At 44.9% G+C, this 27,419-nt stretch overlaps 1 protein-coding gene across 1 annotated transcript in view; it reads right to left on the bottom strand.

Moving 5' to 3' along the window:
• CARD14 (caspase recruitment domain family member 14) overlaps positions 1-6,883 on the bottom strand; it is a 79,205-nt gene extending 72,322 nt beyond the window's left edge. The window contains 1 exon segment of the mRNA XM_083148627.1: positions 6,673-6,883. Within this exon segment, the coding sequence (XP_083004753.1) occupies positions 6,673-6,883 (211 nt within the window).
• Positions 6,884-27,419: the final 20,536 nt, after the last annotated feature.

A 27,419-nucleotide genomic window follows, 5' to 3' on the forward strand; every position in this document is an offset into this window, starting at 1 on the left:
TGGCAGCTCGCCAGCTGCCTTACTTCTGTAATCTACGTAATCTACGTTATCAGCATAAGCTGGCGCCGTGAAACTACACAAGTAACTACCGTACTGTATCTCTGTCCCCAGCGCCCCTGGAAAGCCTAGTGAGCGCCTCTCTGACACCGCCGGTGCCAGCATGATCCCCTGTCTTTGGCGGGGAGGTGATCCGCGGGCGGAGATGCGCTCCATTTGTTTGAGCTGCAGGAGCGTCTCAGACGCTCCAGCAATGATACGCTCCTGCGTCTGAGTAGCTATTGCTGACTTGTGTGATATAGTAGGTATCAATGTGTTCCTGAAAAACCCCCATGACACCCCCACTCGTGGCGAGCGCTGCGAGCCCCATGAGGGGGCGCGTTACGCGTCCTCAAAACCTTTTCATACCCCCACTATCCACGTCGGCATGGAGATGATTTTATATAGTGTGGCGAGCGCAGAGAGCCATCGTGCCTGAAGCGTGGCGAGTGCAGCGAGCCCTGCGAGGGGACGCTCACGGGGCTCGCCACGCTTCGGGCTCAGTGGCTCGCTGCGCTCGCCACACTATATAAAATCAACTCCACGCCAACATGGATAGTGGGGGTATGAAAAGGTCGGGAGGACTTTTAACGCGTCCCCTCGTGGGGCGTGCTGTGCTCGCCACGCTTCGGGCTGGCATGGATAGTGGGGGTGTCGTGGGGGTGTTTCAGGAACACATTCACACCTGCCATATCACACGTCAGCAATAGCTACTCAGACGCAGGAGCGTATCATTGCTGGAGCGTCTGAGATGCTCCTGCAGCTCAAACAAATGGAGCGCATCTCCGCCCACGGCAGCATGATCACCTCCCCGCCAAAGACAGGGGATCATGCTGGCGCCGGCGGTGTCAGAGAGGCGCTCACTAGGCTTGCCAGGGATTCCGGGGACAGAGATGCAGTACGGTAGTTACTTGTGTAGTTTCACGGTGCCAGGGCAGTGTCTTAGTTTTGTGTGTACGTACCGAATCATTCGAGTCACGAAATGTAGCAAATAGAGTAGAAAAAAAAGGAAACTCTTTTTGTGGGGACACACTTAGCATGTGTAAATACACAGGAAATAAAACATAACTTTTAACCCTTTCAGGTCCAACGTCTAGTCAGGCTCAACAGCCCTAGCGCTAGTAGCATATCCAAGGGTGAGCCACTTTAAAATAAGAACATTAACATAACATTCAACATTCCATGTAGACCATTTTTGATTAAAAAAAAATAAAAAAACACAATTAATTTAAATGTTTAAACTAGACTCTTTGAATTGCAAAGGGTTAATAATATTAATAAAGTGTTTTATTGTGTTACAATACATAACAAATTCATACAAAAAAATGAAATAAATCAGGGCAAAATAGTTGGTGATCCCATTAATTCAAATAAGTTGCTCTTACTTGTGGTTGACATACACCTTAGTAAGTGTCACACTTTGAACAGTAAACAATTTTTTTTTCTCCCTCACAAATGTATCACAGTAAAGGGGTATCATAAAGGACACTTTTAGTCCATTACATGTTGTCACTGAGGCATCCCGAAAATGATAATATTGCAACATAACAGTGGGCCTTATTTTGGTTCATTCTTTCTGACAAAATCCTTCTTAGATGGACAAAACCATGTGCACTGCAGGGGGGCAGATGTAACATGTGCAGAGAGAATTAGATTTGGGTGAGTAATTTTGTTTCTGTGCAGGGAAAATACTGACTGCTTTATTTTTACACTGCAATATAGATCTCACTTTGAAGTAAAACCCCACCCAAAACTAATTATCTCTGCACAAGTAACATCTGCCCACCTGCAGTGCACATGGTTTTGCCCATCTAAGAAGGATTTTGTCAGAAAGAATGAACCAAAATAAGGCCCAGTGTGAGTGTCACAACAAGAAAATAGTAAGAAGGAAAACCATTCACACAGAGAGGTTCCTGAATTCTACTGTTAATCAAGTGTCTTGATGGCATGGGGGGAGGGGCACGTTGTGAACTCTGTTCATTCGCTACTTTCCTGCAGCTTACAAATGAACTTGGATTCTAAACCAGGAGCATACATCAATGTTCAATAATTATTGAGGGCCGGATCCCAATTATGCTGATTAGTAATCATATATTATATGGAAGTCAGCCAACATTTGTATAATAATTGTTAATAATATGCTGTGTCATGTGTGAATATTGTTTATGTATATTTTTGGCAATCAGTAGGTTTGGTAAATGTCTTTGTTTTTAATTCTCCCATTTCATTAAAAATTGTGATATCGAGAAAGTCAACTGTAGACTGGTTAATATTTAAGGACAGTTCAATGTTCCAGCCATTAGTATTCAGATACTTGCAGAAGGTGGCCACGTCTTCTTTCATATCATTCCAGATAAACAGATCATCATCAATGTACCTAGACCATGACACCAGACCCACTCCGAAATTATGCCGACCCCACATGAATTCTTCTTCCCAGAGACCCATGAAGATACAGGTTGAGTATCCCGTATCCGGGCATCCCGTATCTGAAAAAATTTTTTAGACGTCACCGGCGCGCCTGGGAACTCGCACAATGCACCGCTGGGACCGCTGGAGACGCCGGAGATGAAGCTTAAGGCCTGCCGTGGACACAGGAGGACTCCATGGATGCCGAGGGACCATCGGGGACCCACCAGGGGACAGGTATGTATGTAAAAAATATATATATTCCAAAAAATACCGTAAACCTACTCAACCTGTATTGGCATAGCTTGGAGCAAATCTGCATGCACTATGTCAGAAATTACATAGTAAATGCAGTAAAAAATAAACTACAAATATAAGATTATATTTCTCTGATGGTTTTGAATGCAAAAAAACCCCCAACAAACAAAACAAGTTGAGTAGTTCTATCATCTCTAGACTTTCACTGTGCAGGAAACATTCAGCACGTCATTTAGTGATCAGGGCTCATAACTAAGACAAACAAAGCTGCTGAGATTGTAATTCTTGGCAAAGTCACCACTAAGATAGCCCCAAGCCAATCTCTGGGTTTGCTCAGAAATTGCTTCTGTCACTGGCTGTCATGGAAACAGGGCAGGGTTGGGAGTGTGCTTTAATGAGGTTGAAAGGAGTTAATAACAAATCTAAGAATCAGTGTCATATAGTGACTTACTGTATCTGGGAGCTGTCTACAGCATGGGTTCCCCATATATATAGTAAGTTTAATTTATATAGAGCACTTTCTCCAACAGGACTCATATACTACGCTTCAGCTTTCCTGAATATGCCACTAACCCCATCTGGGTTCAGACACGGGGTTCCATTCCCAATAAAAAGAATCAGTTTTATATTAATGAGTGCAGCTTAACATTACATAGTCTTATTCAGAACTACATGCAGGTGTGTTTGGTGGATGGTTTTTGTGATTTTTCACAATGGACATGTGTTCTTGATAAGCGTATGCAGCCAAAAGTCACAGCAAGCCATTCAGAGTGACATCTCAGCTACATTTCCACTTCTGGTGGAATGGGTGTAACTAAACAGCAACTGGGAATTGGCACATAGATTATACTGTGTCATGAATCTGACTAATTTCATACCTCCCAACATGACCCATTCCAGGAGGGACACCATGCTCTGTTTCTAAACTTCCCTCTTCATGTATTACTGACATCACCTGTTCTAAACAGGTTAATGGATAAGCCCGATAACCTTCTGCAATCAGTACACAGCCCGATAAGCTTCTGTCATCGGTACACAGCCCGATAACCTTCTGCCATCGGCACACAGACCGAGAACCTTCTGCCATCGGTACAAAGCCCGATAACCTTCTGCCATCAGTGCACAGCCCGATATCCTTTCTTTGCAGTAAGCAGTCAGATACTCACACAGTCCTTGGGCATTAGGCATGAATAGGGAGACTCTGGCAAGGGGCTGCGACTAAATCCATAGTCCCATGAGGGGCTTCCTGGCGAAGGCCACCGACGGGTTTAGACTTGTTAGAGGATCAGCCAACTTCCCAGCCGCCTGTGCCCAACGTGTCCCAGCTTTCTCTCCAGTTTTATGCATCATTACCTTAAGTTATCCAGTATCTTGTTTCCTGCACCCTCCACTGGCCCACCAGGGACACAAACTACCCCGGGTCTTGACAGTTTGTTCTGTGGGTGCTCTGAGATTGTGCAGTTGAAATTGTGGGCTATTCAGTTGTGAGAGCACACAGGGCTCCAACTGATTTTGGATAGATCTCTTTCATCAAGTATAGGGCTGGTGCAAATACTCACTGAAGGGGAGATGTATTAAACCTTGGAGAGAGAAACATCGGGGAAAGTGCCTACAGTTTAGCAGCACCATTGTCCCCTCGTGGGCTGGCTTCACTCGTCACACTTTGGGCTCAGTGTCTCACTCCGCTTCACTTGCCACAACTTTACTAAAGGTAATGGATTTTGGCGTGAACACAAGAGGGTGGCGTCGGCCCAGGGTGGTGGCGTTGCTTATTTTTGTTGATCCTCGCTCATACAATACAGCTTGCCATACAGTACGTAAGTTCTGTGGCATTAGCGGTGGCTGCAAAGATGAGGAAGTACCGTCTTTTCTTTTAAAAGGAATAATTCATGAAAATCTATGTTTATAACACACATATGCATACAAATCTAATAAAGACACAATATAGATAAAATATACCGAATCTCAGAGATGTGCTGCACTTATGACATACTGTACATGGGACCAGCAAATACAAGGGAACGTTTTTGGGGACAGTTAGTGCTCAGTTCAACTTACATATGACTCAATATAGGGCAGTTTTTCCACTATACAGTATGTCCTTTTAACTGGTTCACAGCATTGTACTGGTGGATTTCTATTTGTATTTTCCAGATAATCCCCCAATACTGTTAATGTTTATTAACTCATTGAGCAACTTCCTATTTGTTAATTATGTTTCAGTTAAGGGGTTATTATTATTATTATTATTATTATTATTATTATTACAAATAATAATAATAATAATAATAATAATAATAATAATAAATCTGCTTATCATACAGAAACAGAAAAAATATTCACAATGGGCATGTCAAGAATAAAAAAATTACAACATCCATGCACTTGTCAGTGTTGTTTTTTGACCAAGAACAAAAATATAAATTGCTGTCGGTTTATAATTTTTGCATACAATTAATAAATTGTAAATATTATAATTGTACAGACTCAGAGTATATATATTAAAGATTAGGGATCACCTTTAGAATCACATTATCACATATAATATTATAAATCACACAAGTAAGTTTAGAAATCAAATGTTATAAATAGACTGATTATATTTGTATATAATACTCATTTCGCAGCAGAATTCGTTTAGGAAAGGGATGGGGAACCTTCAGCCCTCCAGCTGTTGTTGAACTACTCATTCTAGAATGCTTTGCTACAGTTTTAGCATGGCCAAATAGCAAAACTGTAGCAGTGCATGCTGGGATGTGTAGTTCAGCAACAGCTGGAGGGCCAAAGGTCCCCAACCCTGGTTTAGGGAGAACAAAGTTAATTGAGTATTGGTATACATTTTAGTAATCCAATATACTGTATGAGTGGTTTTGGATTGGAGAACAAGGGTTTTTATTATTTTATGTAATGAGTATATCTTTGATTCGTATGCTATAAAGATTTATTTTTAATCATTTATTGAATATTACTAAGATGTGACATTCTCACTTGACTAAGCAGCAACCTCACAACTCCAAAAATTCACATATATCGGTAAATATTAGATATAATGTTATACAGAAATAGATATACTGTAGGTCTTTATTCTGGTTCACTTGCACAGGCAAATTCCTTCTCAAATGGACAAAGCCATGTGCCCTGCAGGTGGGGCAGATACATGCAGAGAGATTTAGATTTGGGGCAGTTATATTGTTTCTGTGCAGGGTAAATACTGGCTGCTTTATTTTTACACTGCAATATATCTCACTTTGAAATAAAACCCCACCCAAATCTAATTCTCTCTGCACAAGTAACATCTGCCCTACCTGCAGTGCACATGGTTTTGTCCATTTGAGAAAGAATTTGCCTTTGTGAGTGAATCAGAATAAACCCCATAGTTAGGTTCAGATAGAATGAATGACAGAGAGATAGGTGATTTGTAGCACCTGCATATTCACATGTGTTGAGAGAGAGCTGTCAAATATAAAGTAGTAATATCCATATGTTGGCTCCAGAAAGTGCCTACTGTGCCAAGCGTATGTATGTGGATGTCTAGGTGCATTGGTACATTCATGAGAAGGACCATCAAGAATCAAGATGATGTTGACTTTCTATAGTCAGTGGGGCTGCAGGACAGTCCAAAATTTAAATAGGGGAGCACACCAACTGCCACCCCATATGCTGCCAAATATTGATGTCTGGGACTCACTGGCAGTTGATGCGATTCCCCTATATGAAGTATGGTCTGTGCTGCAGCTCCACCTCTGGAGCCACCACTGGTCAGGAATAATGAAAAAGTGGTAAAGTGGCATACTTATTTCAATCCGCTTTTTTTAAATGGATATTTTATAAATAGTTTATAATATTAATTAAATTCGTATTGCTAATAGAGATAAATAGCATTACAATAATATTCATTAGAACATATACCTCTGAATATGTGCATTGAAATGTACTGTACACAGCTCACTCGCAAATATCAAGACTCACCCAGTCTCATGGCCCTGTTAGAAAACTTGGCACAATGCAGAATCTCTTCTTCATCCATTGCATCTAACACTTTGGTTTGGCGCAAGTATGGGGTGAGCCGCTCCGGAATTAACCGTTGTACAATTTTACATCTGTGCCTTTCAATCATTTCCCATAGCTCCTCTTCGTCCAAATCCACTAGCTCCGGGTCAGCTTGCCAGTTGGCTGCCATAATCCTGGATGATATACCAACTGAATAACAGAGTAAGAACCGAGGTTTATCTTGTGCTTCTCAAATCGTTTTGAACGAAGTCAAAAATACAGTGTGAGTAAAATCAAATCACATTGCCAATGCCTCAGTTTCAAGGTTCAGTAAGTGCTCTGCAATTTTGTTTACTTCCTTGTTAGCGTAAGCCTTAATAAAATGGCATACTGTTATCATGACTCACGCTTCTGTCACTAAAATTAAACTTAAGAAACATTATTAAGACTTACCTCACAGATTAAATCCACGTCTGTGTCACAATATCACAACAAGCTGGCAAAATGAACATCACTTCTAGGAAAGAAACACAAAATAAAACGTAAGAGAAGAAGGTGTTTCAGCAGGAATGCCTATCCCCTAGTTCTGCAGTGACTTCTGTCAACAGGTACTTGCTGCATAGTTGGAATTTTACCTCCTGGACATTGTAATTGTATTACAGAAAAAAAAAAAAAAAAACAGTGCAGAAATTCAACTAGTAGTGCCTGCATTTCCACATGCTTTTATACATTAAAGTGTCATGTGCGCCAAATCCCACTTTCTGACGCACCTGTTGCACCAATCAGCGGTCTCCGAGAATTGGCAAAAGCCAATAGGCGAAATTTACTAAGCCGAATATGCCTGGAATAGGCGTATTTGTAGGCAGCCGTGTGCAAATACGACTGCCTATACCTATTTTCGGCATTTACTATGCCGAAAATACATCAATTTGTATTTGTAGTCATTGCACATTCGTATTCGTATTTCTGAATGCACCATCGAAACAATACGAGTATGAATCAGGAGTCACTAGGCCGCTAGGTGGCAAATAGTGCTATTCGGAGAGGAGACATTCAGCGGCGCCACCAGTTCATGCAGGGATCATGTACAGCATTTTTTTTATTTTGCCAAGTATGGTGGATGTCTACATGGACCCAAGAGAACGTGATGCAAATACGAACAAGAATACAATCCTTGGCGCTGGTAAGGGCAGCTATAACCAACCAGGAGTTTCCTTCCTGGTGTTAAAACACGCAAAAAAAGACCATCCAGGTCGAAACGCGTTAGTGCGGTGTTGTCACTTTATACCCAGATCCTGTATAGACACTGGGATTACTTAGACTGGTGAGCTTCCAGGGCCTATCATTCCATCTTCTCCCAGTTGAAGTGTCTCAGTTATATTTCAGGTCTGTGTACCATAACTTTTGGACTTTTATTTGGATTTTGATTTTATCAATAAAAACACCATTGTTTTGACAAACCATGATGTCCAGGAAGTCTTTTCCTAAAGAAACCATGATATGAGGAGTCACACACTCTTGAAGGTAAACATACAAGTAAGCGTGACAAAGTTTTAAAGAAACCTTGATGTGTTTTGTCGTATCTGTCCACATGTAAGCATACATGTACGCATATTTGATCTTGGTTGACACGTGGTGAACCGATAAAAACTACCCCAACAGTCACTTCAGGGAAGAGGAAAAGGAAAGAAAAGATACCAAGTGTTTACCTCCTGGGACCAATGTTCCCTCTAATGTTACGAAGGCTGTGTGCGGCAAAAGATTTTGGCTGTGCAACTTTGGAAGGAAATTTAAATTTTTGTGCGTCACTGATATATAACTGGAAAATTACGTTCAGCATTTGTGTTAACTTTACTTCAAAATGATATTAAACATTTAAACATTCAAAACACAGCACACAATGTAGTTAATGGGTGAAACACACATTAATTGAGTCCAAAACTGCAAAAAGGGACCACTGCTGCTTTGTGCGCTCTGTTGTAATGTCTGTGCGCACGCTCATCGAGTTGTGTGCGCGCGCACGTGCGCACAGCTTAGAGGGAACACTGCCTGGGACCCTTTTAAGACTTTTAATAGTGTTAAAATTGGACTACACATTGTTTGTTTAATTTTTGTATTCCATATGTATGCCTGATATAGAGAAAAATGTATGAAAAACTGGGGACTTCCTGAAGTCATTTTCATCTAAAAGTAAGAGTGTAATTATTCTTATTTCTTGTGTTCCCAACTGTTGGGCGCTTAACCTTTCATATTTGTGTATAAGAGAACATGATATTCGCCGGAGGACCCTGGTAAGTATGGTTTCCTTCCACAGGTACCCTATATGGATTACTACTGGAGAAGGGGACGAAGAAGCTTTGGGTCAAGATACTGTAGGTAAGTATCTGTATGTATGGGCTCTGTATGAAATAAAGTTTTATTTTTCATGTGGGTGTGTGTGTGTTTATTTGGCTATTGGTTCTGCTGTGGAGTTCCAGCAAGCCCATTATTGGTCCGCATGCTGGGACTTGTATAAAAAGTCTCCCCCCGGCTGTGGCATTACCCTGCTCGCTGGTTGGGTCCAGTGCTCGTTCTTAAAATACAGGGGACCCCTACTCATTTTGTCCCCCATATTTTGAGAACCAGGACCGGACCTTGAGCCTGGTGCTGGTTTTATAAAATCTAGGGGACCTCTATGTTGTTTGCCCCATGATTTTTTTGAAACCAGGACCGACTCTTTGAGCCCGTGGCTGGTTATGGCCGTGGGGGGGGGGGGGGGGGACCCCTCACCATTTTTTAAAATTGTTTATTTTTTTCTATTTTTTTTTACACTGCAGCCTGCACCGATCTGACTGATCCATGCAGGTTGCCGATTCGTATTTGCATTTAGTGGCCATATATACGGCCACTAAATATGAATACGAATCCGGTGGAATAAGAATACGACTGATGGCAGTCGTATTAAGAACACGAATACAACGGAGTCATATTGGTATTCTTAGTAAATTTCCCCCAACATGTTAAAAATGCCCCATTGCTTATTCCAATTATTGTTGGGTCATTATAGGCATATCAAGCATTTACAACATGCAATTCTCTGACCCAAGCATAGGGAGAATAGAAAGGTATGTTCTCTGATACACTGCTGACATATGGTCCTCTGTGTGTGAGGAGGGGGCTGATCATACCAACCACTGCATCTCTGTGATTGTAATTTTTTACTTTTATTATCAGGAGTGGTTCACGAGTGTAGGGGTACATGTGCAGCCTTTGTATAGCAATCACACTCTTCTCAGCATATGCGTCAAGTAGACTTGTACTACTAATTTCCAGGAAATGGTTCCAGCACCATTTTCCCTAGTGCATGTCACAAAGCGGGGTTTGTCAGTGCTGCCCTGCCGGGCACTTACTTATCTGCACCGTGCGCAGGAGCGCTTGTCATTCCCCTAAGCCTCAAGTATCACTCCCTGATGACAACATGCATGTTTCACTATGTGTTCTCAGCCTTTGTGGCACTGCGGCCATTACAGTATCCATGTGGAGTACAAACACTAAAGTTTCCCTCCAAACCCAGTACTGGACACAGCAATGGCAGTCTTAGTCAGCTGACACATTCGGACCCTATCCAGAACCTCTCTGTTAGTAAACTATTTACCATAATCATTCACCAACTACCCAGGAGGTATGTACCTAGCCTCCAAGCATTGAGGAATTGTCAGTGCCTTGTTGTACAAACCTGTGTATGCATTCTGCTATCCTGCTTCTGGTTATTGGAAGACCCTAGTGATTTATCACCTACTGCACTGCCTGGCTTCAGCAGCTAGCCTGAGTAGCTGTCCTGCTACTATCATTGGCTCAATCCTGTTGTTCCCTGGTAGCTGTCCTGATCCGGTTTAATCCTGGTCTCCTACACTGCAAGTATTCCTCGTCGGTTGATAGCAGTCTCCTGCTGTACATATCTACCCATTGGCTCATCCTGGTAACCTGCACCTTCGGTACATCTTGGTAACCTGCACCAATGGTACATCTTGGTAACCTGCACCTACGGTACATCCTACGGTACATCCTAGTAACCTGCATCACCGGGCACATCCCAATAGCTGCACTGCACACAGTCGGATGCATCCTGGAAAGTCGAACTTGCTGTGCTTTGTCCATTCTTCTTCTGCATGCTGGCCTACATTCTTCCAGCTCACCACTGATATGCCTTGAGCTCTAGTGAGTCTGACATGCATTCTTCCAGCTCGCCACCACTACACCTGAGTGCTAGTGTGTCTGGCCTGCATCCTCCCAGCACACCCTGCTGTGCAGAACACTCCTGCTATATTGTGGTCTGATATTACTGCCAATAATATTCATACTGCTTATGACTTGAGTGTCAACGTTGCTGTGAGGGATAAGCAAAATATCTGCTAAACATGCCAGCGTTGCTCACAGCGACAGTTTTTTTGGGGGTTCAATGTTTAACAAAAATTCAATTAATTGACTTCAGATTGGCCGGCAAAAACTAAAGTGATTCATATTCATCGACTTCGAACCTGGCATTTATTGCGGATATTTTGCACATCTCTCACAGCAACATTGGGCCTCAGAGGGTTAATCATGCATGAATAAATCTTATCTTAAACCTGCTACATTTGTCGGTGTCAACTCAAGTCAGGGCTCCGTATTCAAAGCTTGTCCGAGTCTACAAACAAGCTTACCTGTGGCAGGACGCAGACAGGGATCTCTGAGAAAATGGCATTAGCAGCATTTTACTTTTTCTACAGAGCGGAATGGGTAATATATCTATCGGGAAAACTGTGCCGTTTGGACCCCCTAGAGCCTAGACGTAGAGGCCTGTGTGCACTGAACACCCTGTTCCCATTATAGATATGCCCTATGAATATTATTTGTTTTTAAAGATGAAAACCTCTACGTCAAGCTGAATATTTCATTTTTGGTGCAGTTAAACGCCCTCATTCTAATTGGTTCACCTCGTTGCAAATTGATATTGTGGACCGGTGTAGAAGATCTGAGCATGTGCATAAGCGAATATGCGCATGTGCTGGTCTTGCATAGTGCATAGTGGCTGAGGCACTCGCAGCAGGGTGGGTGTACAGGAGGTGGGCAGGGGGCGTTTGCAGGATTTCCTGGGCGTACCCATGAAAATGCTGGGCATACCCACGAAAATGCTGAGTGCGCACAGGAAAATGATGGGCATCCCCATGCGAACAGGGGGTGGTTACCTGCCTTCCATGGGTGGGCAGGTAACCATGTCAGCTGCCCGCCCTGTTCACGGAGCAGGGCGCCGCTAATCTAATTCACCAGAGAGTTCACAAGCTTGCAAAGCAGCTTGCAAAATACCACTGCTTTGCGACCCAACCAGAATGAGGGCCAAAAGGTAACACCACACAGCAATGGAGCAGGACCATAGAAATTACATTATGTGTTATTACGTTACTGTAAGGATTCTGGGAGTATCCCCGGCAACCTAACTCCGTTGCCTCTGGCCGGGATCGACGGATGTGTGCTGGGCTAGGCTTCACCTACGCCCGTCTCGGCTGAAGGGCGAATTAGGTCCGCCCCACTCCGCTACAGGCAGGTCTTAGGAAAAGACAACACGTCCGTCGAGGCCAGGAGAGAGCAAGGGGACAAGCTAGCTAAACCCCAGAACCGGGGAACTCCCAGAAACCCCAGGGAAGCTACTAGGCTCAGCGGGTGACACAAACTGGCAATAATGCTTGTGAGATGTGATATAAAGAAATGGCAACAATGCTCGTGAGATGTTATATAAAGATATGGCAACAATGCTTATGAGATGTTATATAAGGAAATGGCAACAATGCTTGTGAGATGTTATATAAAGAAATGACAACAATGCCCAGAAGAAGATATCACAAAATGGCAACAATGCTGATAAGATATTATAAAGAGAAATAGTATTAATGCTGACTGAGATGCACAATAACAAAGAATGCCAAACTGCAGGAGGAGAAACACAGGGTAACCCCTGACTTATCTGGGGAGATGAGGGAGTCCCAGACAAGCCCCTGCAGACTTCTTTGAGGATGAAGAATCTCACAGCGGGGCACACCAACTGAATCCCAGGCACGGCAGGACAAACCAGGCAAGGCAGAGCAGGCAGGGAACAACAGGGGTACTTCCCACAAGGACCAGGACCAGGAACACGATCTTAGCACAGAGCTGAAAGAACGCTATAACCGGCGTCAGTCTGAGAGAGACGCCGGCTTATATTTGAATCTGCCGCCCCCTTGAGTGACATCACATCCGGTCCGTCCTGCAGAGTCTTCCCCCTGCAGAGACGGCCGCAGCGGAAGTTCGGGGCATTGCCTAGCAACGTCCCTGAAGCCTCCCAGTGATGTGTACCTGGAAGATGGCCGCCGTCCTAGCAGCGCAGACGCTGCCGAAAGATTAGGACGGCGGCGACGCAGGGAACGGCGTCTAACCGTACCCCCCCTTGAGGAGGGGTCAAGGGACCCCCAACCCTGGGTTTATGGGGAAATTCTTCAAAAAAACTCTTCTTAAGAGAAGGAGCGTGGAGCTCGTTGTCCGGGATCCAGGATCTCTCCTCCGGGCCATATCCTTTCCAATGAACCAGAAATCTGAGCTGATTGCGAGTCACCTTAGAATCAAGAATTCTTTCAATAACAAACTCCTTGTGACCTTGGACAAGGATAGGTGCGGGACCCCTGCGCCTGGGCTGAGACGCCTGCTTGAAAAGAGAGCAATGAAAGGTATTGTGAATTTTCATGGTCCGGGGCAGTTGGAGCTTAAAAGCCACTGGGTTGATTTGACTGATAATCTTAAAAGGACCAATAAAGCGGGGCCCAAGTTTCTGAGAGACCTGGCGAATCTTGATGTTCCGGGTAGAAAGAAAAACCCAGTCTCCTACTCTAAATGAGCAGGGCCTCCTGTTACGATCAGAGAACCGTTTGGCAGAAGCTGAAGAAGCCAGAAGAGCCTTATGAACTTTGTTCCAAATGACCCTCTTCTGCGACAACCAAGAACCACCCCCGGAAGATCCGGGATCAAAGGAATTGGCTCTGGGATGTTGACCAGAGATACTGAAAAAAGGAGACATCTTCGAAGCTGAATGCCATGCATTATTATATGCAAACTCTGCGAAAGGCAGATGCTCCGACCAATTGTTCTGACACTTGGAAGCATAACATCTTAAAAATTGCTTGAGGTTTTGATTGACTCTTTCAGTCTGTCCATTCGACTGGGGATGATACCCAGAAGAAGGACTGAGGTTGATGCCTAAAGCTGCACAGAGGAACCTCCAAAACCTGGCGACAAACTGTACCCCCCTATCCGAGACAATATCTGTGGGGAGACCATGGAGTCGAAAGACATGCAGCAAAAATAATGCAGCCAGTTTTTGAGCGGAGGGAAGTCCGACCAGGGGAACAAAATGCGCCATTTTGCTGAAGCGGTCCACAACTACCCAGATGGTATCATAACCAGAGGAAGAAGGCAAATCAACAATAAAATCCATGGAGATATGGGTCCATGGTCTTTTCGGACAAGATAAAGGAAGAAGTTGACCCGTGGGAGGGGTGCGGAGGGACTTGTTCCTGGCACAAACCTCGCAGGACTTGACGAAAGACTCCACATCCCCTCTCATTGATGGCCACCATACAGAACGAGAGATTAAATCCAATGTCTTGGCACAACCAGGATGGCCTGCAGTCTTGGCCGTATGAAACTCAGCAAGAACTTTCCCCCGGAGTCTGGAGGGGACAAACAATCTCCCTGAGGGGGTGAGGTCGGGTGCCTCCGTTTGTGCCCGTAGGACTTTATCCAAAAGTGTTTGCGCGATACCAACATAAATCCGCGAAGAAGGGATAATGGTCTCAAGCGTAGATTCCTTGTCCTGAAGACCCAAAAAACTCCTAGACAAGGCGTCCGCCTTGACATTTCGGGAACCTGGCCTAAAGGTGATACGAAAATTGAATCGAGCAAAGAATAACGCCCACCTTGCCTGACGGGCATTAAGCCTCTTGGCATCCTGTAGATAAGAGAGGTTTTTATGATCAGTGTAAATGGTTACCTGAAATTTGGCTCCCTCCAGCCAGTGCCTCCACTATTCCAGAGCGCACTTTATGGCCAGAAGTTCCCTGTTCCCCACATCGTAATTACACTCCGCGGAAGAGAATTTACGAGAATGGAAGGAACAGGGATGTAAAAGACCATCCTTGGGATCTACCTGCGAGAGCACAGCCCCTATACCAATTTCAGAGGCATCTACCTCTAAAATAAATGGGTGGTCAGGATCTGGATGACGTAAGATACGGGCAGAAATAAAAGCCTCCTTAAGAAGACGAAAAGAATTATGGACTTTAGTAGACCAGAGAGCGGGATCTGCGCCCTTCTTAGTGAGTGCAACGATGGGCGCGACAATATCTGAGAACGCAGGAATAAACCTGCGATAGTAGTTTGCGAACCCCAGAAACCTCTGGACAGCTTTCAGAGTAGTGGGCTGCACCCAATCCACGATAGCCTGGACTTTGGCAGGATCCATATAGAAGCCTTCCGGGGAAATAACATAGCCAAGGAAGGAAATACTATGGACCTCAAACTCACACTTTTCGAGTTTAGCATAAAGACAGTTTTCTCTGAGTCTCTGTAAAACCCTTTTAACATGTACTCTATGTTGCTCTAAAGAAGAAGAAAAAATCAAGATATCGTCCAGATAAACGACCACAAAAATCCCCAAAAAGTCCCGGAGGACGTCATTAATGAAGTCTTGAAAGACCGCAGGGGCATTGGCCAACCCAAAGGGCATCACAAGGTATTCATAATGACCAGTGTGAGTTTTAAAAGCGGTTTTCCACTCATCCCCCGCTTTGATTCTAATCAAATTATACGCACCTCGGAGATCTATCTTTGAAAAAACAGTGGCAGAGCGTAATTGATCAAACAAGACGGAGATCAGAGGCAACGGGTAAGAGTTTTTAACAGAAATTAAATTAAGCTGTCTGTAATCAATACACGGACGTAAGGTACCATCTTTCTTGCCGACAAAGAAAAACCCCGCCCCCACAGGAGACTTTGAGGGACGAATAAAGCCCTTCTTTAAGTTGTCGGCAATATATTCCTCCATCGCCTTAGCTTCGGGTAAGGACAATGCGTACAAACGACCCTTGGGTAACTTAGCCTGAGGAAGGAGACTGATGGCACAGTCGTAAGGCCGATGGGGAGGTAAGGTCTCTGCCTCTTTTTTGGAAAAGACATCAGAAAAATAAACATACGGAGCAGGGAGCAGAGGATTGGTGAAACTTGAGACCCTGACAGGGAGGTGCAGACATGAGTCAGCGCATGACTCACCCCACCGCAGCAGTTCCCCAGTCCGCCAATCGAAATGAGGGTTATGTAATCTTAACCAAGGTAACCCAAGCACCACAGGAGCTAAGGGACTGTGAATAACGAGAAATTCTAAACTCTCAGAGTGGGTGGAACCAATGCTTAGGTCTAAGGGCACGGTACGGTGTGAAATTAGACCCTTGGGAAGGAGACTACCATCTAAGCCAAAAACAGACAACTCGGAAGGAAGAGGGACTAATGGGATTGCAAGCTCCTGAACCAGGCGAGAATCGATGAAATTCCCGGCTGCTCCACTATCCACAAAGGCCTGGGATTCCCACCGTTGAACCCCCAGACCCAAACAAACAAATAACAAAAGAGAATTATTGGGAGATAAGCGGGACTGGCCTAAGAGGATTCCTCCCCTAACCCCTAGGCCCTGGCGTTTCCCGGACGCTCTGGAAATGTGCCCACAAGGTGCCCTTTACCCCCACAATATAAACATAAGCCTAGGGAGCGACGACGTGCCTTCTCCTGTTTCGATAGGCGAGATGCACCAATCTGCATTGGTTCTTCAGACCCACCCACCAGCTCACCTCCTGTCTCGGCAAGAGGATAGGAAGGTAATTCTCGCTCGGAACGCCTCTCTCTGATGCGTCTATCGATGCGGACCACCAACTGCATCAAGTCATCAAGAGAAGCTGCCGCCGGATACTGTACCAGGAAATCTTTGACCTGATCTGCTATGCCAAGACGGAATTGGCTCCGCAGTGCAGGATCATTCCAAGTGGTATCCCCAGCGTAGCGACGGAATTCGGAGCAGTAGGCCTCTGCAGTACGGCGACCTTGTTTTAAGGCCCGAATGTGAGCCTCAGCGGAGGCTGCCTTATCGGGATCATCATAAAGCACCCCCATAGCTGTAAAAAATGCATCCACAGTACTGAGCTCAGGACTATCTGCCCCTAACCCAAAGGCCCATGTTTGTGGATCCCCTTGGAGTAGGGAGAATACCAACCCGACCCTCTGAGTTTCAGAGCCTGAGGAAGCGGGCCGGAGACGGAAATATATTATTTACAGCTCTCCCTATAATTGAAAAACAACTTCCAGTCGCCAGAAAAGCGATCGGGAAGATTCATCTTAGGTTCTTTGACAGGTTGAGAACTACCAGGGACTACTCTTCTAACCTCCTCCTGTGTCTCCACTCGCAGGGACAACTCCACCATTTGCTGCGTGAGGAGACGAACCTGGTCAGAGAGTACTTGAGCTGGACCCCCAGCAGAGGGATCCATAATGGGTGTAAAAACACAAGACACCCGAGCACAACAACTGAGTACAAGGAGATCCTCCAGAACAGCTGGGGATCCTAGTATGGCCGGTTATAATGTAAGGATTCTGGGAGTATCCCCGGCAACCTAACTCCGTTGCCTCTGGCCGGGATCGACGGACGTGTGCTGGGCTAGGCTTCACCTGGGCCCGTCTCGGCTGAAGGGCGAATTAGGTCCGCCCCACTCCGCTACAGGCAGGTCTTAGGAAAAGACAACACGTCCGTCGAGGCCAGGAGAGAGCAAGGGGACAAGCTAGCTAAACCCCAGAACCGGGGAACTCCCAGAAACCCCAGGGAAGCTACTAGGCTCAGCGGGTGACACAAACTGGCAATAATGCTTGTGAGATGTGATATAAAGAAATGGCAACAATGCTCGTGAGATGTTATATAAAGATATGGCAACAATGCTTATGAGATGTTATATAAGGAAATGGCAACAATGCTTGTGAGATGTTATATAAAGAAATGGCAACAATGCCCAGAAGAAGATATCACAAAATGGCAACAATGCTGATAAGATATTATAAAGAGAAATAGTATTAATGCTGACTGAGATGCACAATAACAAAGAATGCCAAACTGCAGGAGGAGAAACACAGGGTAACCCCTGACTTATCTGGGGAGATGAGGGAGTCCCAGACAAGCCCCTGCAGACTTCTTTGAGGATGAAGAATCTCACAGCGGGGCACACCAACTGAATCCCAGGCACGGCAGGACAAACCAGGCAAGGCAGAGCAGGCAGGGAACAACAGGGGTACTTCCGACAAGGACCAGGACCAGGAACACGATCTTAGCACAGAGCTGAAAGAACGCTATAACCGGCGTCAGTCTGAGAGAGACGCCGGCTTATATTTGAATCTGCCGCCCCCTTGAGTGACATCACATCCGGTCCGTCCTGCAGAGTCTTCCCCCTGCAGAGACGGCCGCAGCGGAAGTTCGGGGCGTTGCCTAGCAACATCCCCGAAGCCTCCCAGTGACGTGTACCTGGAAGATGGCCGCCGTCCTAGCAGCGCAGACGCTGCCGAAAGATTAGGACGGCGGCGACGCACGGAACGGCATCTAACAGTTACTTGCATTTGGAAAATCAGTATCTGGCTATAAAGGCCACAGCGGGAAAGGTATCAAGAGGTGATGAAGTGAAATGAAAAAAGAGAGGCTGGCACAGCGACAGCATTTGCTTTCTCGTATCCAAACACTAGAGTTGGCCCATAAATCTTCACTTGACCCGACCACCCTACTAGATCTTACGGCAGCCAGACTGGACTTAAAAAAAATCCTTCAGAATAGAACCAAAATAGATATGAACAAATGTAGACATAAATACTATATGTGGAGGGATAAACCTTCTCTCATTTACTGACCAACCGGGGACTACGCTCCTTCACTGACCTCCAACAGACGTACTCCCTACCCGCGAGATCGTTCTGGGCATATTTACAATTTCGACATTACATCCATTCTTCCCATACACCTCCACTTAGAGGAACTCCAACCAAATTCGAACAAATATGCTTAGATGACACTCCACCTAAACACCTTGTATCTATAATTTACCAAATGTGTTCAGAAGCCCTGTTACCTGAACTACCCCCTTTTGTTAAAGCTTGGCAGTCTGAATTGACAACCATTATACCAGATGGCCAGTGGCCTACAATATTCCAATATACTTTTGCCAGTTCTTCCTCGACTCAGGTTCTTGAGACCCAATACAAAATCCTCTCAAGGTGGTACAGATGTCCAATACATGTACACCGGATGCACCCAACTATCCCTGACACATGCTGGCGATGTCAACGCTCTCAAGGTTCCCCGTTACAAATCTGGTGGCAGTGCCCCGAACTGACTGACTTTTGGATGACAATTAGGAGACTATCCATACAGATTGCAGGCACTCCTTTACCACACACTCCAGAATTTTGGTTGCTCAATTACATGGAGATCCCTATCTCAGTGTTTAAAAAATCCCTTCTCTGACACTTAATGAATGCAGCAAGGGAAACTATACCCTGCTTCTGGAGAACCCATATACGACCTCCTATCTCACACTGGTTCCAGAGACTAGACCGACCACTTTCCCCACTCGCTCTCCTTCACTCTTTACGTTCTTCTATAACTACCTCTTTTCTCCTATCTAACACTCTTACTCTAAAGTGTGTTATTTCCCTCAGTTGATAATGTTGATGCATACGTTCGCTAACGATTAATGTATGGACTGCATACTATTTTTGATTTCATACTCTTTGTAGTCCCTTTGAAAATGTAAATGCTACAATGTTTATTTGTTATCTTATAATAAACACTGATTGCGTAAAAAAAAAAAGAGGTGATGAAGTGGAAAAGTTTCCCAAAGCAACCAATCAGATTCTATCATTCAACCAATCAGATTCATATGTCATTTGGTTGGTTGCTTTGGACATCGTCATCATCTCATCACTCTCCAAGACTTCATACATCTCCCCCTCGGACCTTTAATGGGTTTATAATACAAACAGGGTAGTACTGCTTGAATTATTGGACTTCCCCAATATCTCCCTTCTCCACTTAAACACCAATTCAATGCCACACATGCACAATAGAGGCTAGCGAGTGCAGCACCCATTCACTACTAATGGGATTAGCTATTAACCTTCCAACTGCAGGATATTGCTGTTCCGATTGGGATGTAGACAGAACCTTAAATTAAGGCTTAAATCCGGATACTGTATTTGGAAGTTATGCGATTATATGTTGTATAGTACATCAGATTATATGTTTATTTAGTTCTTCTATAATCATTTGTATCAACATTATTAATTGTTTAATTATAAATAGTACAGGTATAGTTAAGTTATGACACATGAATTATTTACTGTATAATTACCATATTATTTGGCTGTATACTGGCTGTGTACTACTTGACTGATCACATTTCACAATTATTAGCATATTTATTGGCTTCTTCAATACATAATTTCAGGACATTTACTTAAAGTTATAGAATCTATGCATCTCTGAAGGATTGCCCTAATTCCCCATTCTGTCATCAATGGGGTTAAGGCAGTGGTTCCCAAACTGTGCGCCTAGGCTCCCTGGGGTGCATCGGAGCACTTGCAGGGGTGCCTCAGGTTGGTGGTCCAGAACCAATTCAAATTATTTATGGCCAATGAAACAGGCAAAATCAGTGCTTGGGGCTTTCAATTATAAAATATGTGGGGAAACAGAAGTGAATCGTGTTCCTCACCACATAACTGGACCTAAGGATGACATTTAAGCACAACTTATTTCATTTAAAAAATATATATTTATTCTTGGTAACAAACTTTGGCCTAGGGGTGCCCTGAAAAATATTCTGATACTCTAGGGTGCTGTGATTCAAAAAAGTTTGGGAACCTCTGGGATAAGGAATTGAGGAAATGTAAAAAAATTGGATTTCGTTGATGTAACAGGTGCAGAGAGATTTGGGTGAGTTATTTTGCTTTTGTGCAGGGAAAATACTGACTGCTTTATTTGGTACTTATGTAGTATCTGGACGCCCGATTAAAAAATCGGGTCCATCGCATGCGACCTAATCGCATGCGATGCGATGTGATGGACCCGATTTTTCCATAGGATTCAATGTTAAAATGGACTGAGTCCATTTTAACAGGATTCTATGGGAAAAAGGGTCCTTTTCATTTCCCCACTATCCAACTACGCATGGAGTTGGATATAAACCTGTGGCGAGCGTAGCGAGCCACCGAGCCCGAAGCGTAGCGAGCGCAGCGAGCCCCGCGAGGGGATGCGGAATACTTTTTAACGAATCCGTGTTTGCTCGCCACGCTTCGGGCTCGGTGGCTCGCTACGCTCGCCACAGGTTTATATCCGCCTCCATGTGTAGTTGGATAGTGGGGAAATGAAAAGGACCCTTTTTCCCATAGAATCCTATGGAAAATCGGGTCCATCGCATCGCATCGCATGCGATTTGGTCGGATGCAATGCGATAATCGGGCGTCCAGATACTACATAAGTACCCTTTATTTTTACATTGCATCTGCCCCACCTGCAGTGCATATGGTTTTGTCCAGTTGGGAGGGAATTTGCCTTTGCGAGTGAATCAGAATACATTATTATGAACCTTTCTTTAACTGGGTATATGCCAGAAGATATATCTGCAGATCAACTGAGCCTTTGAGCTGTCAATTACCGCCGGCTACTGTGCAAATGTTTGGGCTGTGGAAGGATTACCCATACACATAGCAAGATGTATTGCACAGTCAACATGATATATCTGTGAGCAGGAAATATAGTCAGTGTTTTCACATCTTAGGCTTCAACTAACAGTGCACAAATGAGATTATAATGGGAGCATACACAGACTAAAGGCCCCCATACATTAGTCCGACTTGTCCTAAGGACAAGTCGGACCTGCTTTGCCCCTGCAGCTCCCCGGGAGGGGGACACACGATTAGGCACTTGATGTGGCAAGTTTTGCAAATGATACATCGCATGCGATGTATCATTTGCAACTCCCGGGGAGCTGCAAGGTTGAGGGAGCAAGGTGGCGGCGGAAATTGAGGTGGCGGGCGGGGGACGCTACGAGCCGCTGCTAGTAGCGCAGATGCAGCGGATGCTGCGGGAGACAGTGACACAGAGGCGGCAGTAACATAGAGCCGGGCAGGGGGAGCCAGGAGCTGTCAGTACTGGAAAAAAAAGCCCATACAATGAATGGGCAGCCTGTGATTGGCTGAGGCGGTATTTCTTGCCCTACCATCCACTAGGGCGTGGTGGGAAAATAAAATAGTGTGCCGAACGCAGCGGGGCACGATGCCCGAAGCATTGCGAGCGAAGCGAGGGGCTGCGGTTGCCTTCCAACTGTGTCCATGTCGACTGCGTCGACATTCAGGTAAAAAAAAAAAAAAAACACCATGTCGACCTTCCAACCTGTCGACATAAACCATGTCGACATAACGCTATGACGACCTAAACCCATGTAGACCTTGTCCTATGTCGACCTAGACACCTGTCGACCTTGACCTATGTCGACCAGGACACCTGTCGACCTTTCCCCCTGTCGACCTAATAACTGTTGACCCCATGGAGTAATTTATAAATCTACACAATCTCGCCAAACAGAGAATTAGACAGGACTGACTGCCAGATGTAACAAGCTTAAAAAATTAATAAAGTGAAGAGTGATAAACAACCAGTCAATCAGCTCCAGCTCAAACTAAGCCTGAAACATGACAGTTAGGAGCTGATTGGCTGGTTGTTTATCACTCTTCACTTTATCACTTTTTAAAACTTGATACATCTGGCCCTGAGAAAAAGTAACAACAAGTTACAGGACATTACATAGACTACTGTTAGATGCAGTGGTGGTCTGAGGCTGGCCCTGTTTCCATGCAACTAATGTGATTGGCTGTACACACCTTTATATTGCTCTCAGCCAAGCTATTCCTTGCCGGTTGTAGCTTCTGTCCTCAGAATGTGACTTAGCTTCTGGAAAACCTGCCTTGCCTTTCCTTGTATCCTGAAAACCTGCCTTATGTAGGGTACACACCACGACGACCCGCTCACGATGCACATCATGAGCGGGTCGTCAGTGTCTCGTCCGACCCGCTCACGGTGACGCGGGGGGGCACGACCCGCTCACGATGTGCACCGTGAGCGGGTCCGATCCGATGGCGACCCTCACCCGGCTGTATGGTCGTTCTTCAGATCCTACCTGCAGCAGGTAGGATCTGAATAACGACCGACCGACCCACGGGGCCGCGCATCGGGCCCAATCTACCTACAATCTACATCCAATTGGTCGGAATTGGATCTAGATTGAGCGGATCGGGCCCTAGTCGTCCTGGTGTGTACCCAGCATTACTTTGTATTGTGAATACCTACTTCGCAGTGTTTAGAGAGTTCCTGACTTTACCACCAATAGTCTTGTCAGCCAAGACTATATAGTGGATATTTAATAGTAGTGTAATGGTGTGTACACACGGGTACAATCTGCATGAGATTTTGACTATATAGTCACAATCTCATCGGGATCGCATGCAGATTGCTTGTGTTTTTACCCTTGTGATTCTGATGCGCATTCACGTATCGCAAGCAGAAAGTTTTGTCTGCCTTTACTATATAGTGCAGATCTGCACTATATAGTCAAAGTTGTATGCAGGGTACTCAATCATAATGGTGAGTACACACGGGGAGATTCCTTTACTATTGTACTTAACATTCGAGTGCTATGCAATCTTTGTTAAATCTGTACTATTTACATACAATTCATGCTATCTACATTCGATTTGCACAATATAGTCAGTGCTGCCCTGTCTACCTGGGTTTTGATTTGCGCTGTCACAGGATCGCAAGGTAAAAAACCTGTGCAATCTGCATGCGATTTTGACTATATAGTCAAAATCTAATGTCAAATCTCACCGTGTGTACACAAATCTAATGTGTTCACTGCAGCATTGTGAAGCCAGTGTTGATCTAATAGCAAATCAAATGCACATCGAATGGAAAGTTGAATAGAAAATAGGGGCAATCGAAAAGGAGTAGAAAAACTTCATAGCAGGTCTAATGTCCACATCTAATAGAAATCGAATCAAAAACAAAATCGAACCGTGTGTACTCACCATTAGAACCTGTGCTCAACAGTCATCCCTTGAATCCCTACAAGTTGTACTACCCCCAGCTGACATTTGTGTTCCTATTTCTACCCTGCATCTAACCCACATTTGCAGCTGTTACGTTTTTGGGAGAAAAATAAATGAGAAATAGATACTGTATTTTGATATGGAATCATCAGCGGTATTTCCCTGCATTGGTTATAGGCACAATGATCCCTATGGCTGCATGCATTTTAAATAAGGTTTCTCATGGCTACTTACTGTATATTGAAACAAATGTTAAACACAATACATGAACAAGCCACGACACATACTGTAGTTCTTACTGACTGCTTTCTGGCTCATCTACATTTAGATGTAAGCCATTTTATGACACGTCTTTCAGATGTAATAGTACACGTCTGCGCTTCACAATCTACCTGAAATGCTTTTTCAAAAGTAGGCAAGTATACAGCTGCAGCTCCAAATGGCTCCAAGCAAATGTCTGCATCTTACTGCGGCTACGGAATCCTTGTGTTAGCTGACAACTTGGTGCTGAGAGTCACTTGGATCTACGGACCTCTGAATTATGCAAATACATTGTTGTTCTTCCTGAAGAAATAAACAGCATACTCTGTTTCTCACCCCTTTATGCATAAAGATGATGGTTGTTATTTTCTGGTCATGCAATGATTTTCGTAATGAAGGGAGTGTAAGAAACAGAGTGGAAAGGCCGGTTCTGTGACTTGAAACACTTGAATGATGCTTCTTTCTTTAAGTCCTAAACAAACACATTCAGGTAATCTAGGCAATCAGGTGAAATGCTGCCTTGCCAATAGGTAAGCACAGCTTGTGGATCAATTTTGCAGCCGTGGATATATGTCCAAATCCGTACATACAATAAAAGTTAAATATTCCTGTGCACATATCAGCCTCCAATTGGAAATATTATATTAGGTCTGCAAATGTAAAAAATGGTGAAGATACTAATAGCAATATAAATTAAGAGACAGCCGAGTGTCCCCGGTTCTCTTGTCAAGTACCATCATTTGGTTGAAGTAGAGCCACTGTCACTGGTACGTGGTTATATATTACACCTGTCCAGCATTTGGAGATGCAGGGAAGGATTCCCCAATTGGAATATTATATAATGCTGGTTCCAGAGTGAAGGGGGAGCCACTTACTCACTAGTCCATGCTGTAATTAACAGCAAATGAAGACCAAGCAGTGGGTCAAAAGATCATCATGCTGGTGATGGCCAATGGTAACAGCGTGGCTGTTTTCCAGCTGTATGGACCGTACAGCTGGAAAACAGCCACACTGTTACCATTGGCCATCACCAGCATGATGTTCTTATGGGGGATCAAATTGAAAGTTTGAAGTGGTCCTCGATTATGTACTCCACCAGTGGGGACCGGAGCAGGTGGGTGAGAACTGGCTGCAAAGCTATGGTAGCCTCACTGGCTGATATCAGCACCGACTCCTCCTGAACTTTTGACAGCTCAACAGAAGCCAGTAGTGGAGGCCGGAGACCCCGGCACACGTGGGTAATGGCTGCCATGGCGCTGAAGGGGTTAACCCTCGGCGCCGCAGCGTCATTTTGGACAAGGGCACTTGACATGTTTCAAATGTGTTTTAAACTGTATGAGTAGCACTGAGCTGGGACAGGTCTCCTGCTGCAGTGCTGCTGTGAGGTGAAGTGGCACAGAGCATGTATAAAATATATCAAATGTATTATTATAAGATATCAGAAATGTACCACCGATGTATTTTTGAAAGTAAATTACTGGAGGACGAAGTGCAGCAGGCTCTGTGACAAGGAAATTAGATATTAATTGTCGTTTCCTAACAGAATGTCTATGAATGACCACTGCACAGCTGATAGTGGGCTAGGTGTTTGCCATCCTGTGTGCAAAGTGTCGGTAACAGAGACTTTTAGTGTTTCTTTATGTAAATGTGTCCAGGAGATAATCAAATGATCTCCACCTTTCCTGGAAGTTAAATATTCTAATCTTGATTGATATGCAAATCCTACTGGTATAGGGTGAGGATCTGACTAAGCTAGTCTGTTTTCTGCCTATATAAAGAGGGCATGTGAGCCTGGTATTTGTACTTCTACCTGGATCTGAATGCTGTAACAAAGGGTTGCCGACTTTTGTAGTCTCCTCTCCGGGAGAAGCCTGGAGAGGAGACTTTCAGTAGGACTTTGGGGGGGGTGGGGCTTAAGTGTGTCATCATTAAGCCCTGCCCCATGATGGTAAATGGCCCGATTTGGAGGTGGCAGGGCTAAAATGTCATGTTATGACACTTTAGCCCCACCCCCTCACAGGAGATCAGCAGATAGGGTTATTTAAATGCTGCGGTCAGGCAGAGAAAGCCGCGATCAGTGGGCAGAACGGGGGTCCCCCAGATTCCAGGAGGGTTGCCCACCTATCCGGGGGGTCGGGAGGGGGACCCAATTTTCGGGACCCTCCCAGGCATTCCGGGAGGGTAGGCAACCCTGCTGTAACATCTTCTGTATGCTGTACTTCCGAGATAGGAAAGGGTCCTTTTAAGGACTTATTTGAGCAAATAAACATCCTTTGCCTCAAGATCCATTTTCATCTTGCAGCCAACAGGAATATGCCAAATGTAATCCCATTCTCCAGCTGAACTGGGTAAAGCATCCAGCGTCTCCAAGCTCCACTCTGCCAGCTACCAAAGCAGAGGCCTGACCTGTGACCAGTGGGGAACCAACCAATGACAGTCTTGGGTGTGTCAGCAGTGTGTCGACGCATACACCCTAGCAGGTAGTACTCAGGTGTCAGCGGTTGGGCCTGAGGAGTTATCTGTGGTTCCAGATGCCACATTGTAGGAGTCTGGTGGTGGCAGCGATATCCCTGCCCACTGCATAGTGGGTGGAGTTAGTAATGGGCGGTTACTGACGGTGACAGGGAATCCCCTTATTGGCCAGGACCTGTGAGACCAGAAACCGCCATCTGTGGACCCAGAGGACATAGCCAGAGCCTAGGGCAGGCATCCAGTCACAATGGCGGAAGTTCTCCACAGGGCTGTGGGTGCTGTTTGTTAGAGCCACTGTGTGTTCAGCTTAGAAAGCCGTCAGCGGCTGATCTGTTAGTCCTGGATGACGAGTAGACCACATCGTGCATCAGAGGCCAGGATGTAGCAGGCGGCAAAGCCTGACAGGTATCTTGTAGGCTGGAAAACAAGTGACATACAATGACAGCCAGGGGGGTAACAGGCAGCACAACCTTGCGGATGTCTGGGTACCGTATCAGTGGAGCTGACACTGCAAATCAGTGTCTGATGGTATTGCAGACCATGTGGAGATAGAGTCCACATGGTTGCAATACCATCAGACACTGATTTACGTTGTCAGTTCCACTGTAACGGTAACCAGACATCCACTGGGCTGTGCCGCCTGTTACCCCCTGGCGGCCATTGTGTAATGTGTTAGTATTAGAAATGTTAGGGACCCATCTGATGAAGTTCACCTGGACGCGGTGGATGCCCCCACATATTTGCCAAATGTGTTCTAAGAACTTCAATTA

Source organism: Crinia signifera, chromosome 6 (assembly GCF_055691185.1).
Source record: "Crinia signifera chromosome 6, ASM5569118v1, whole genome shotgun sequence".
In the NCBI taxonomy this organism is placed as follows: domain Eukaryota; kingdom Metazoa; phylum Chordata; class Amphibia; order Anura; family Myobatrachidae; genus Crinia; species Crinia signifera.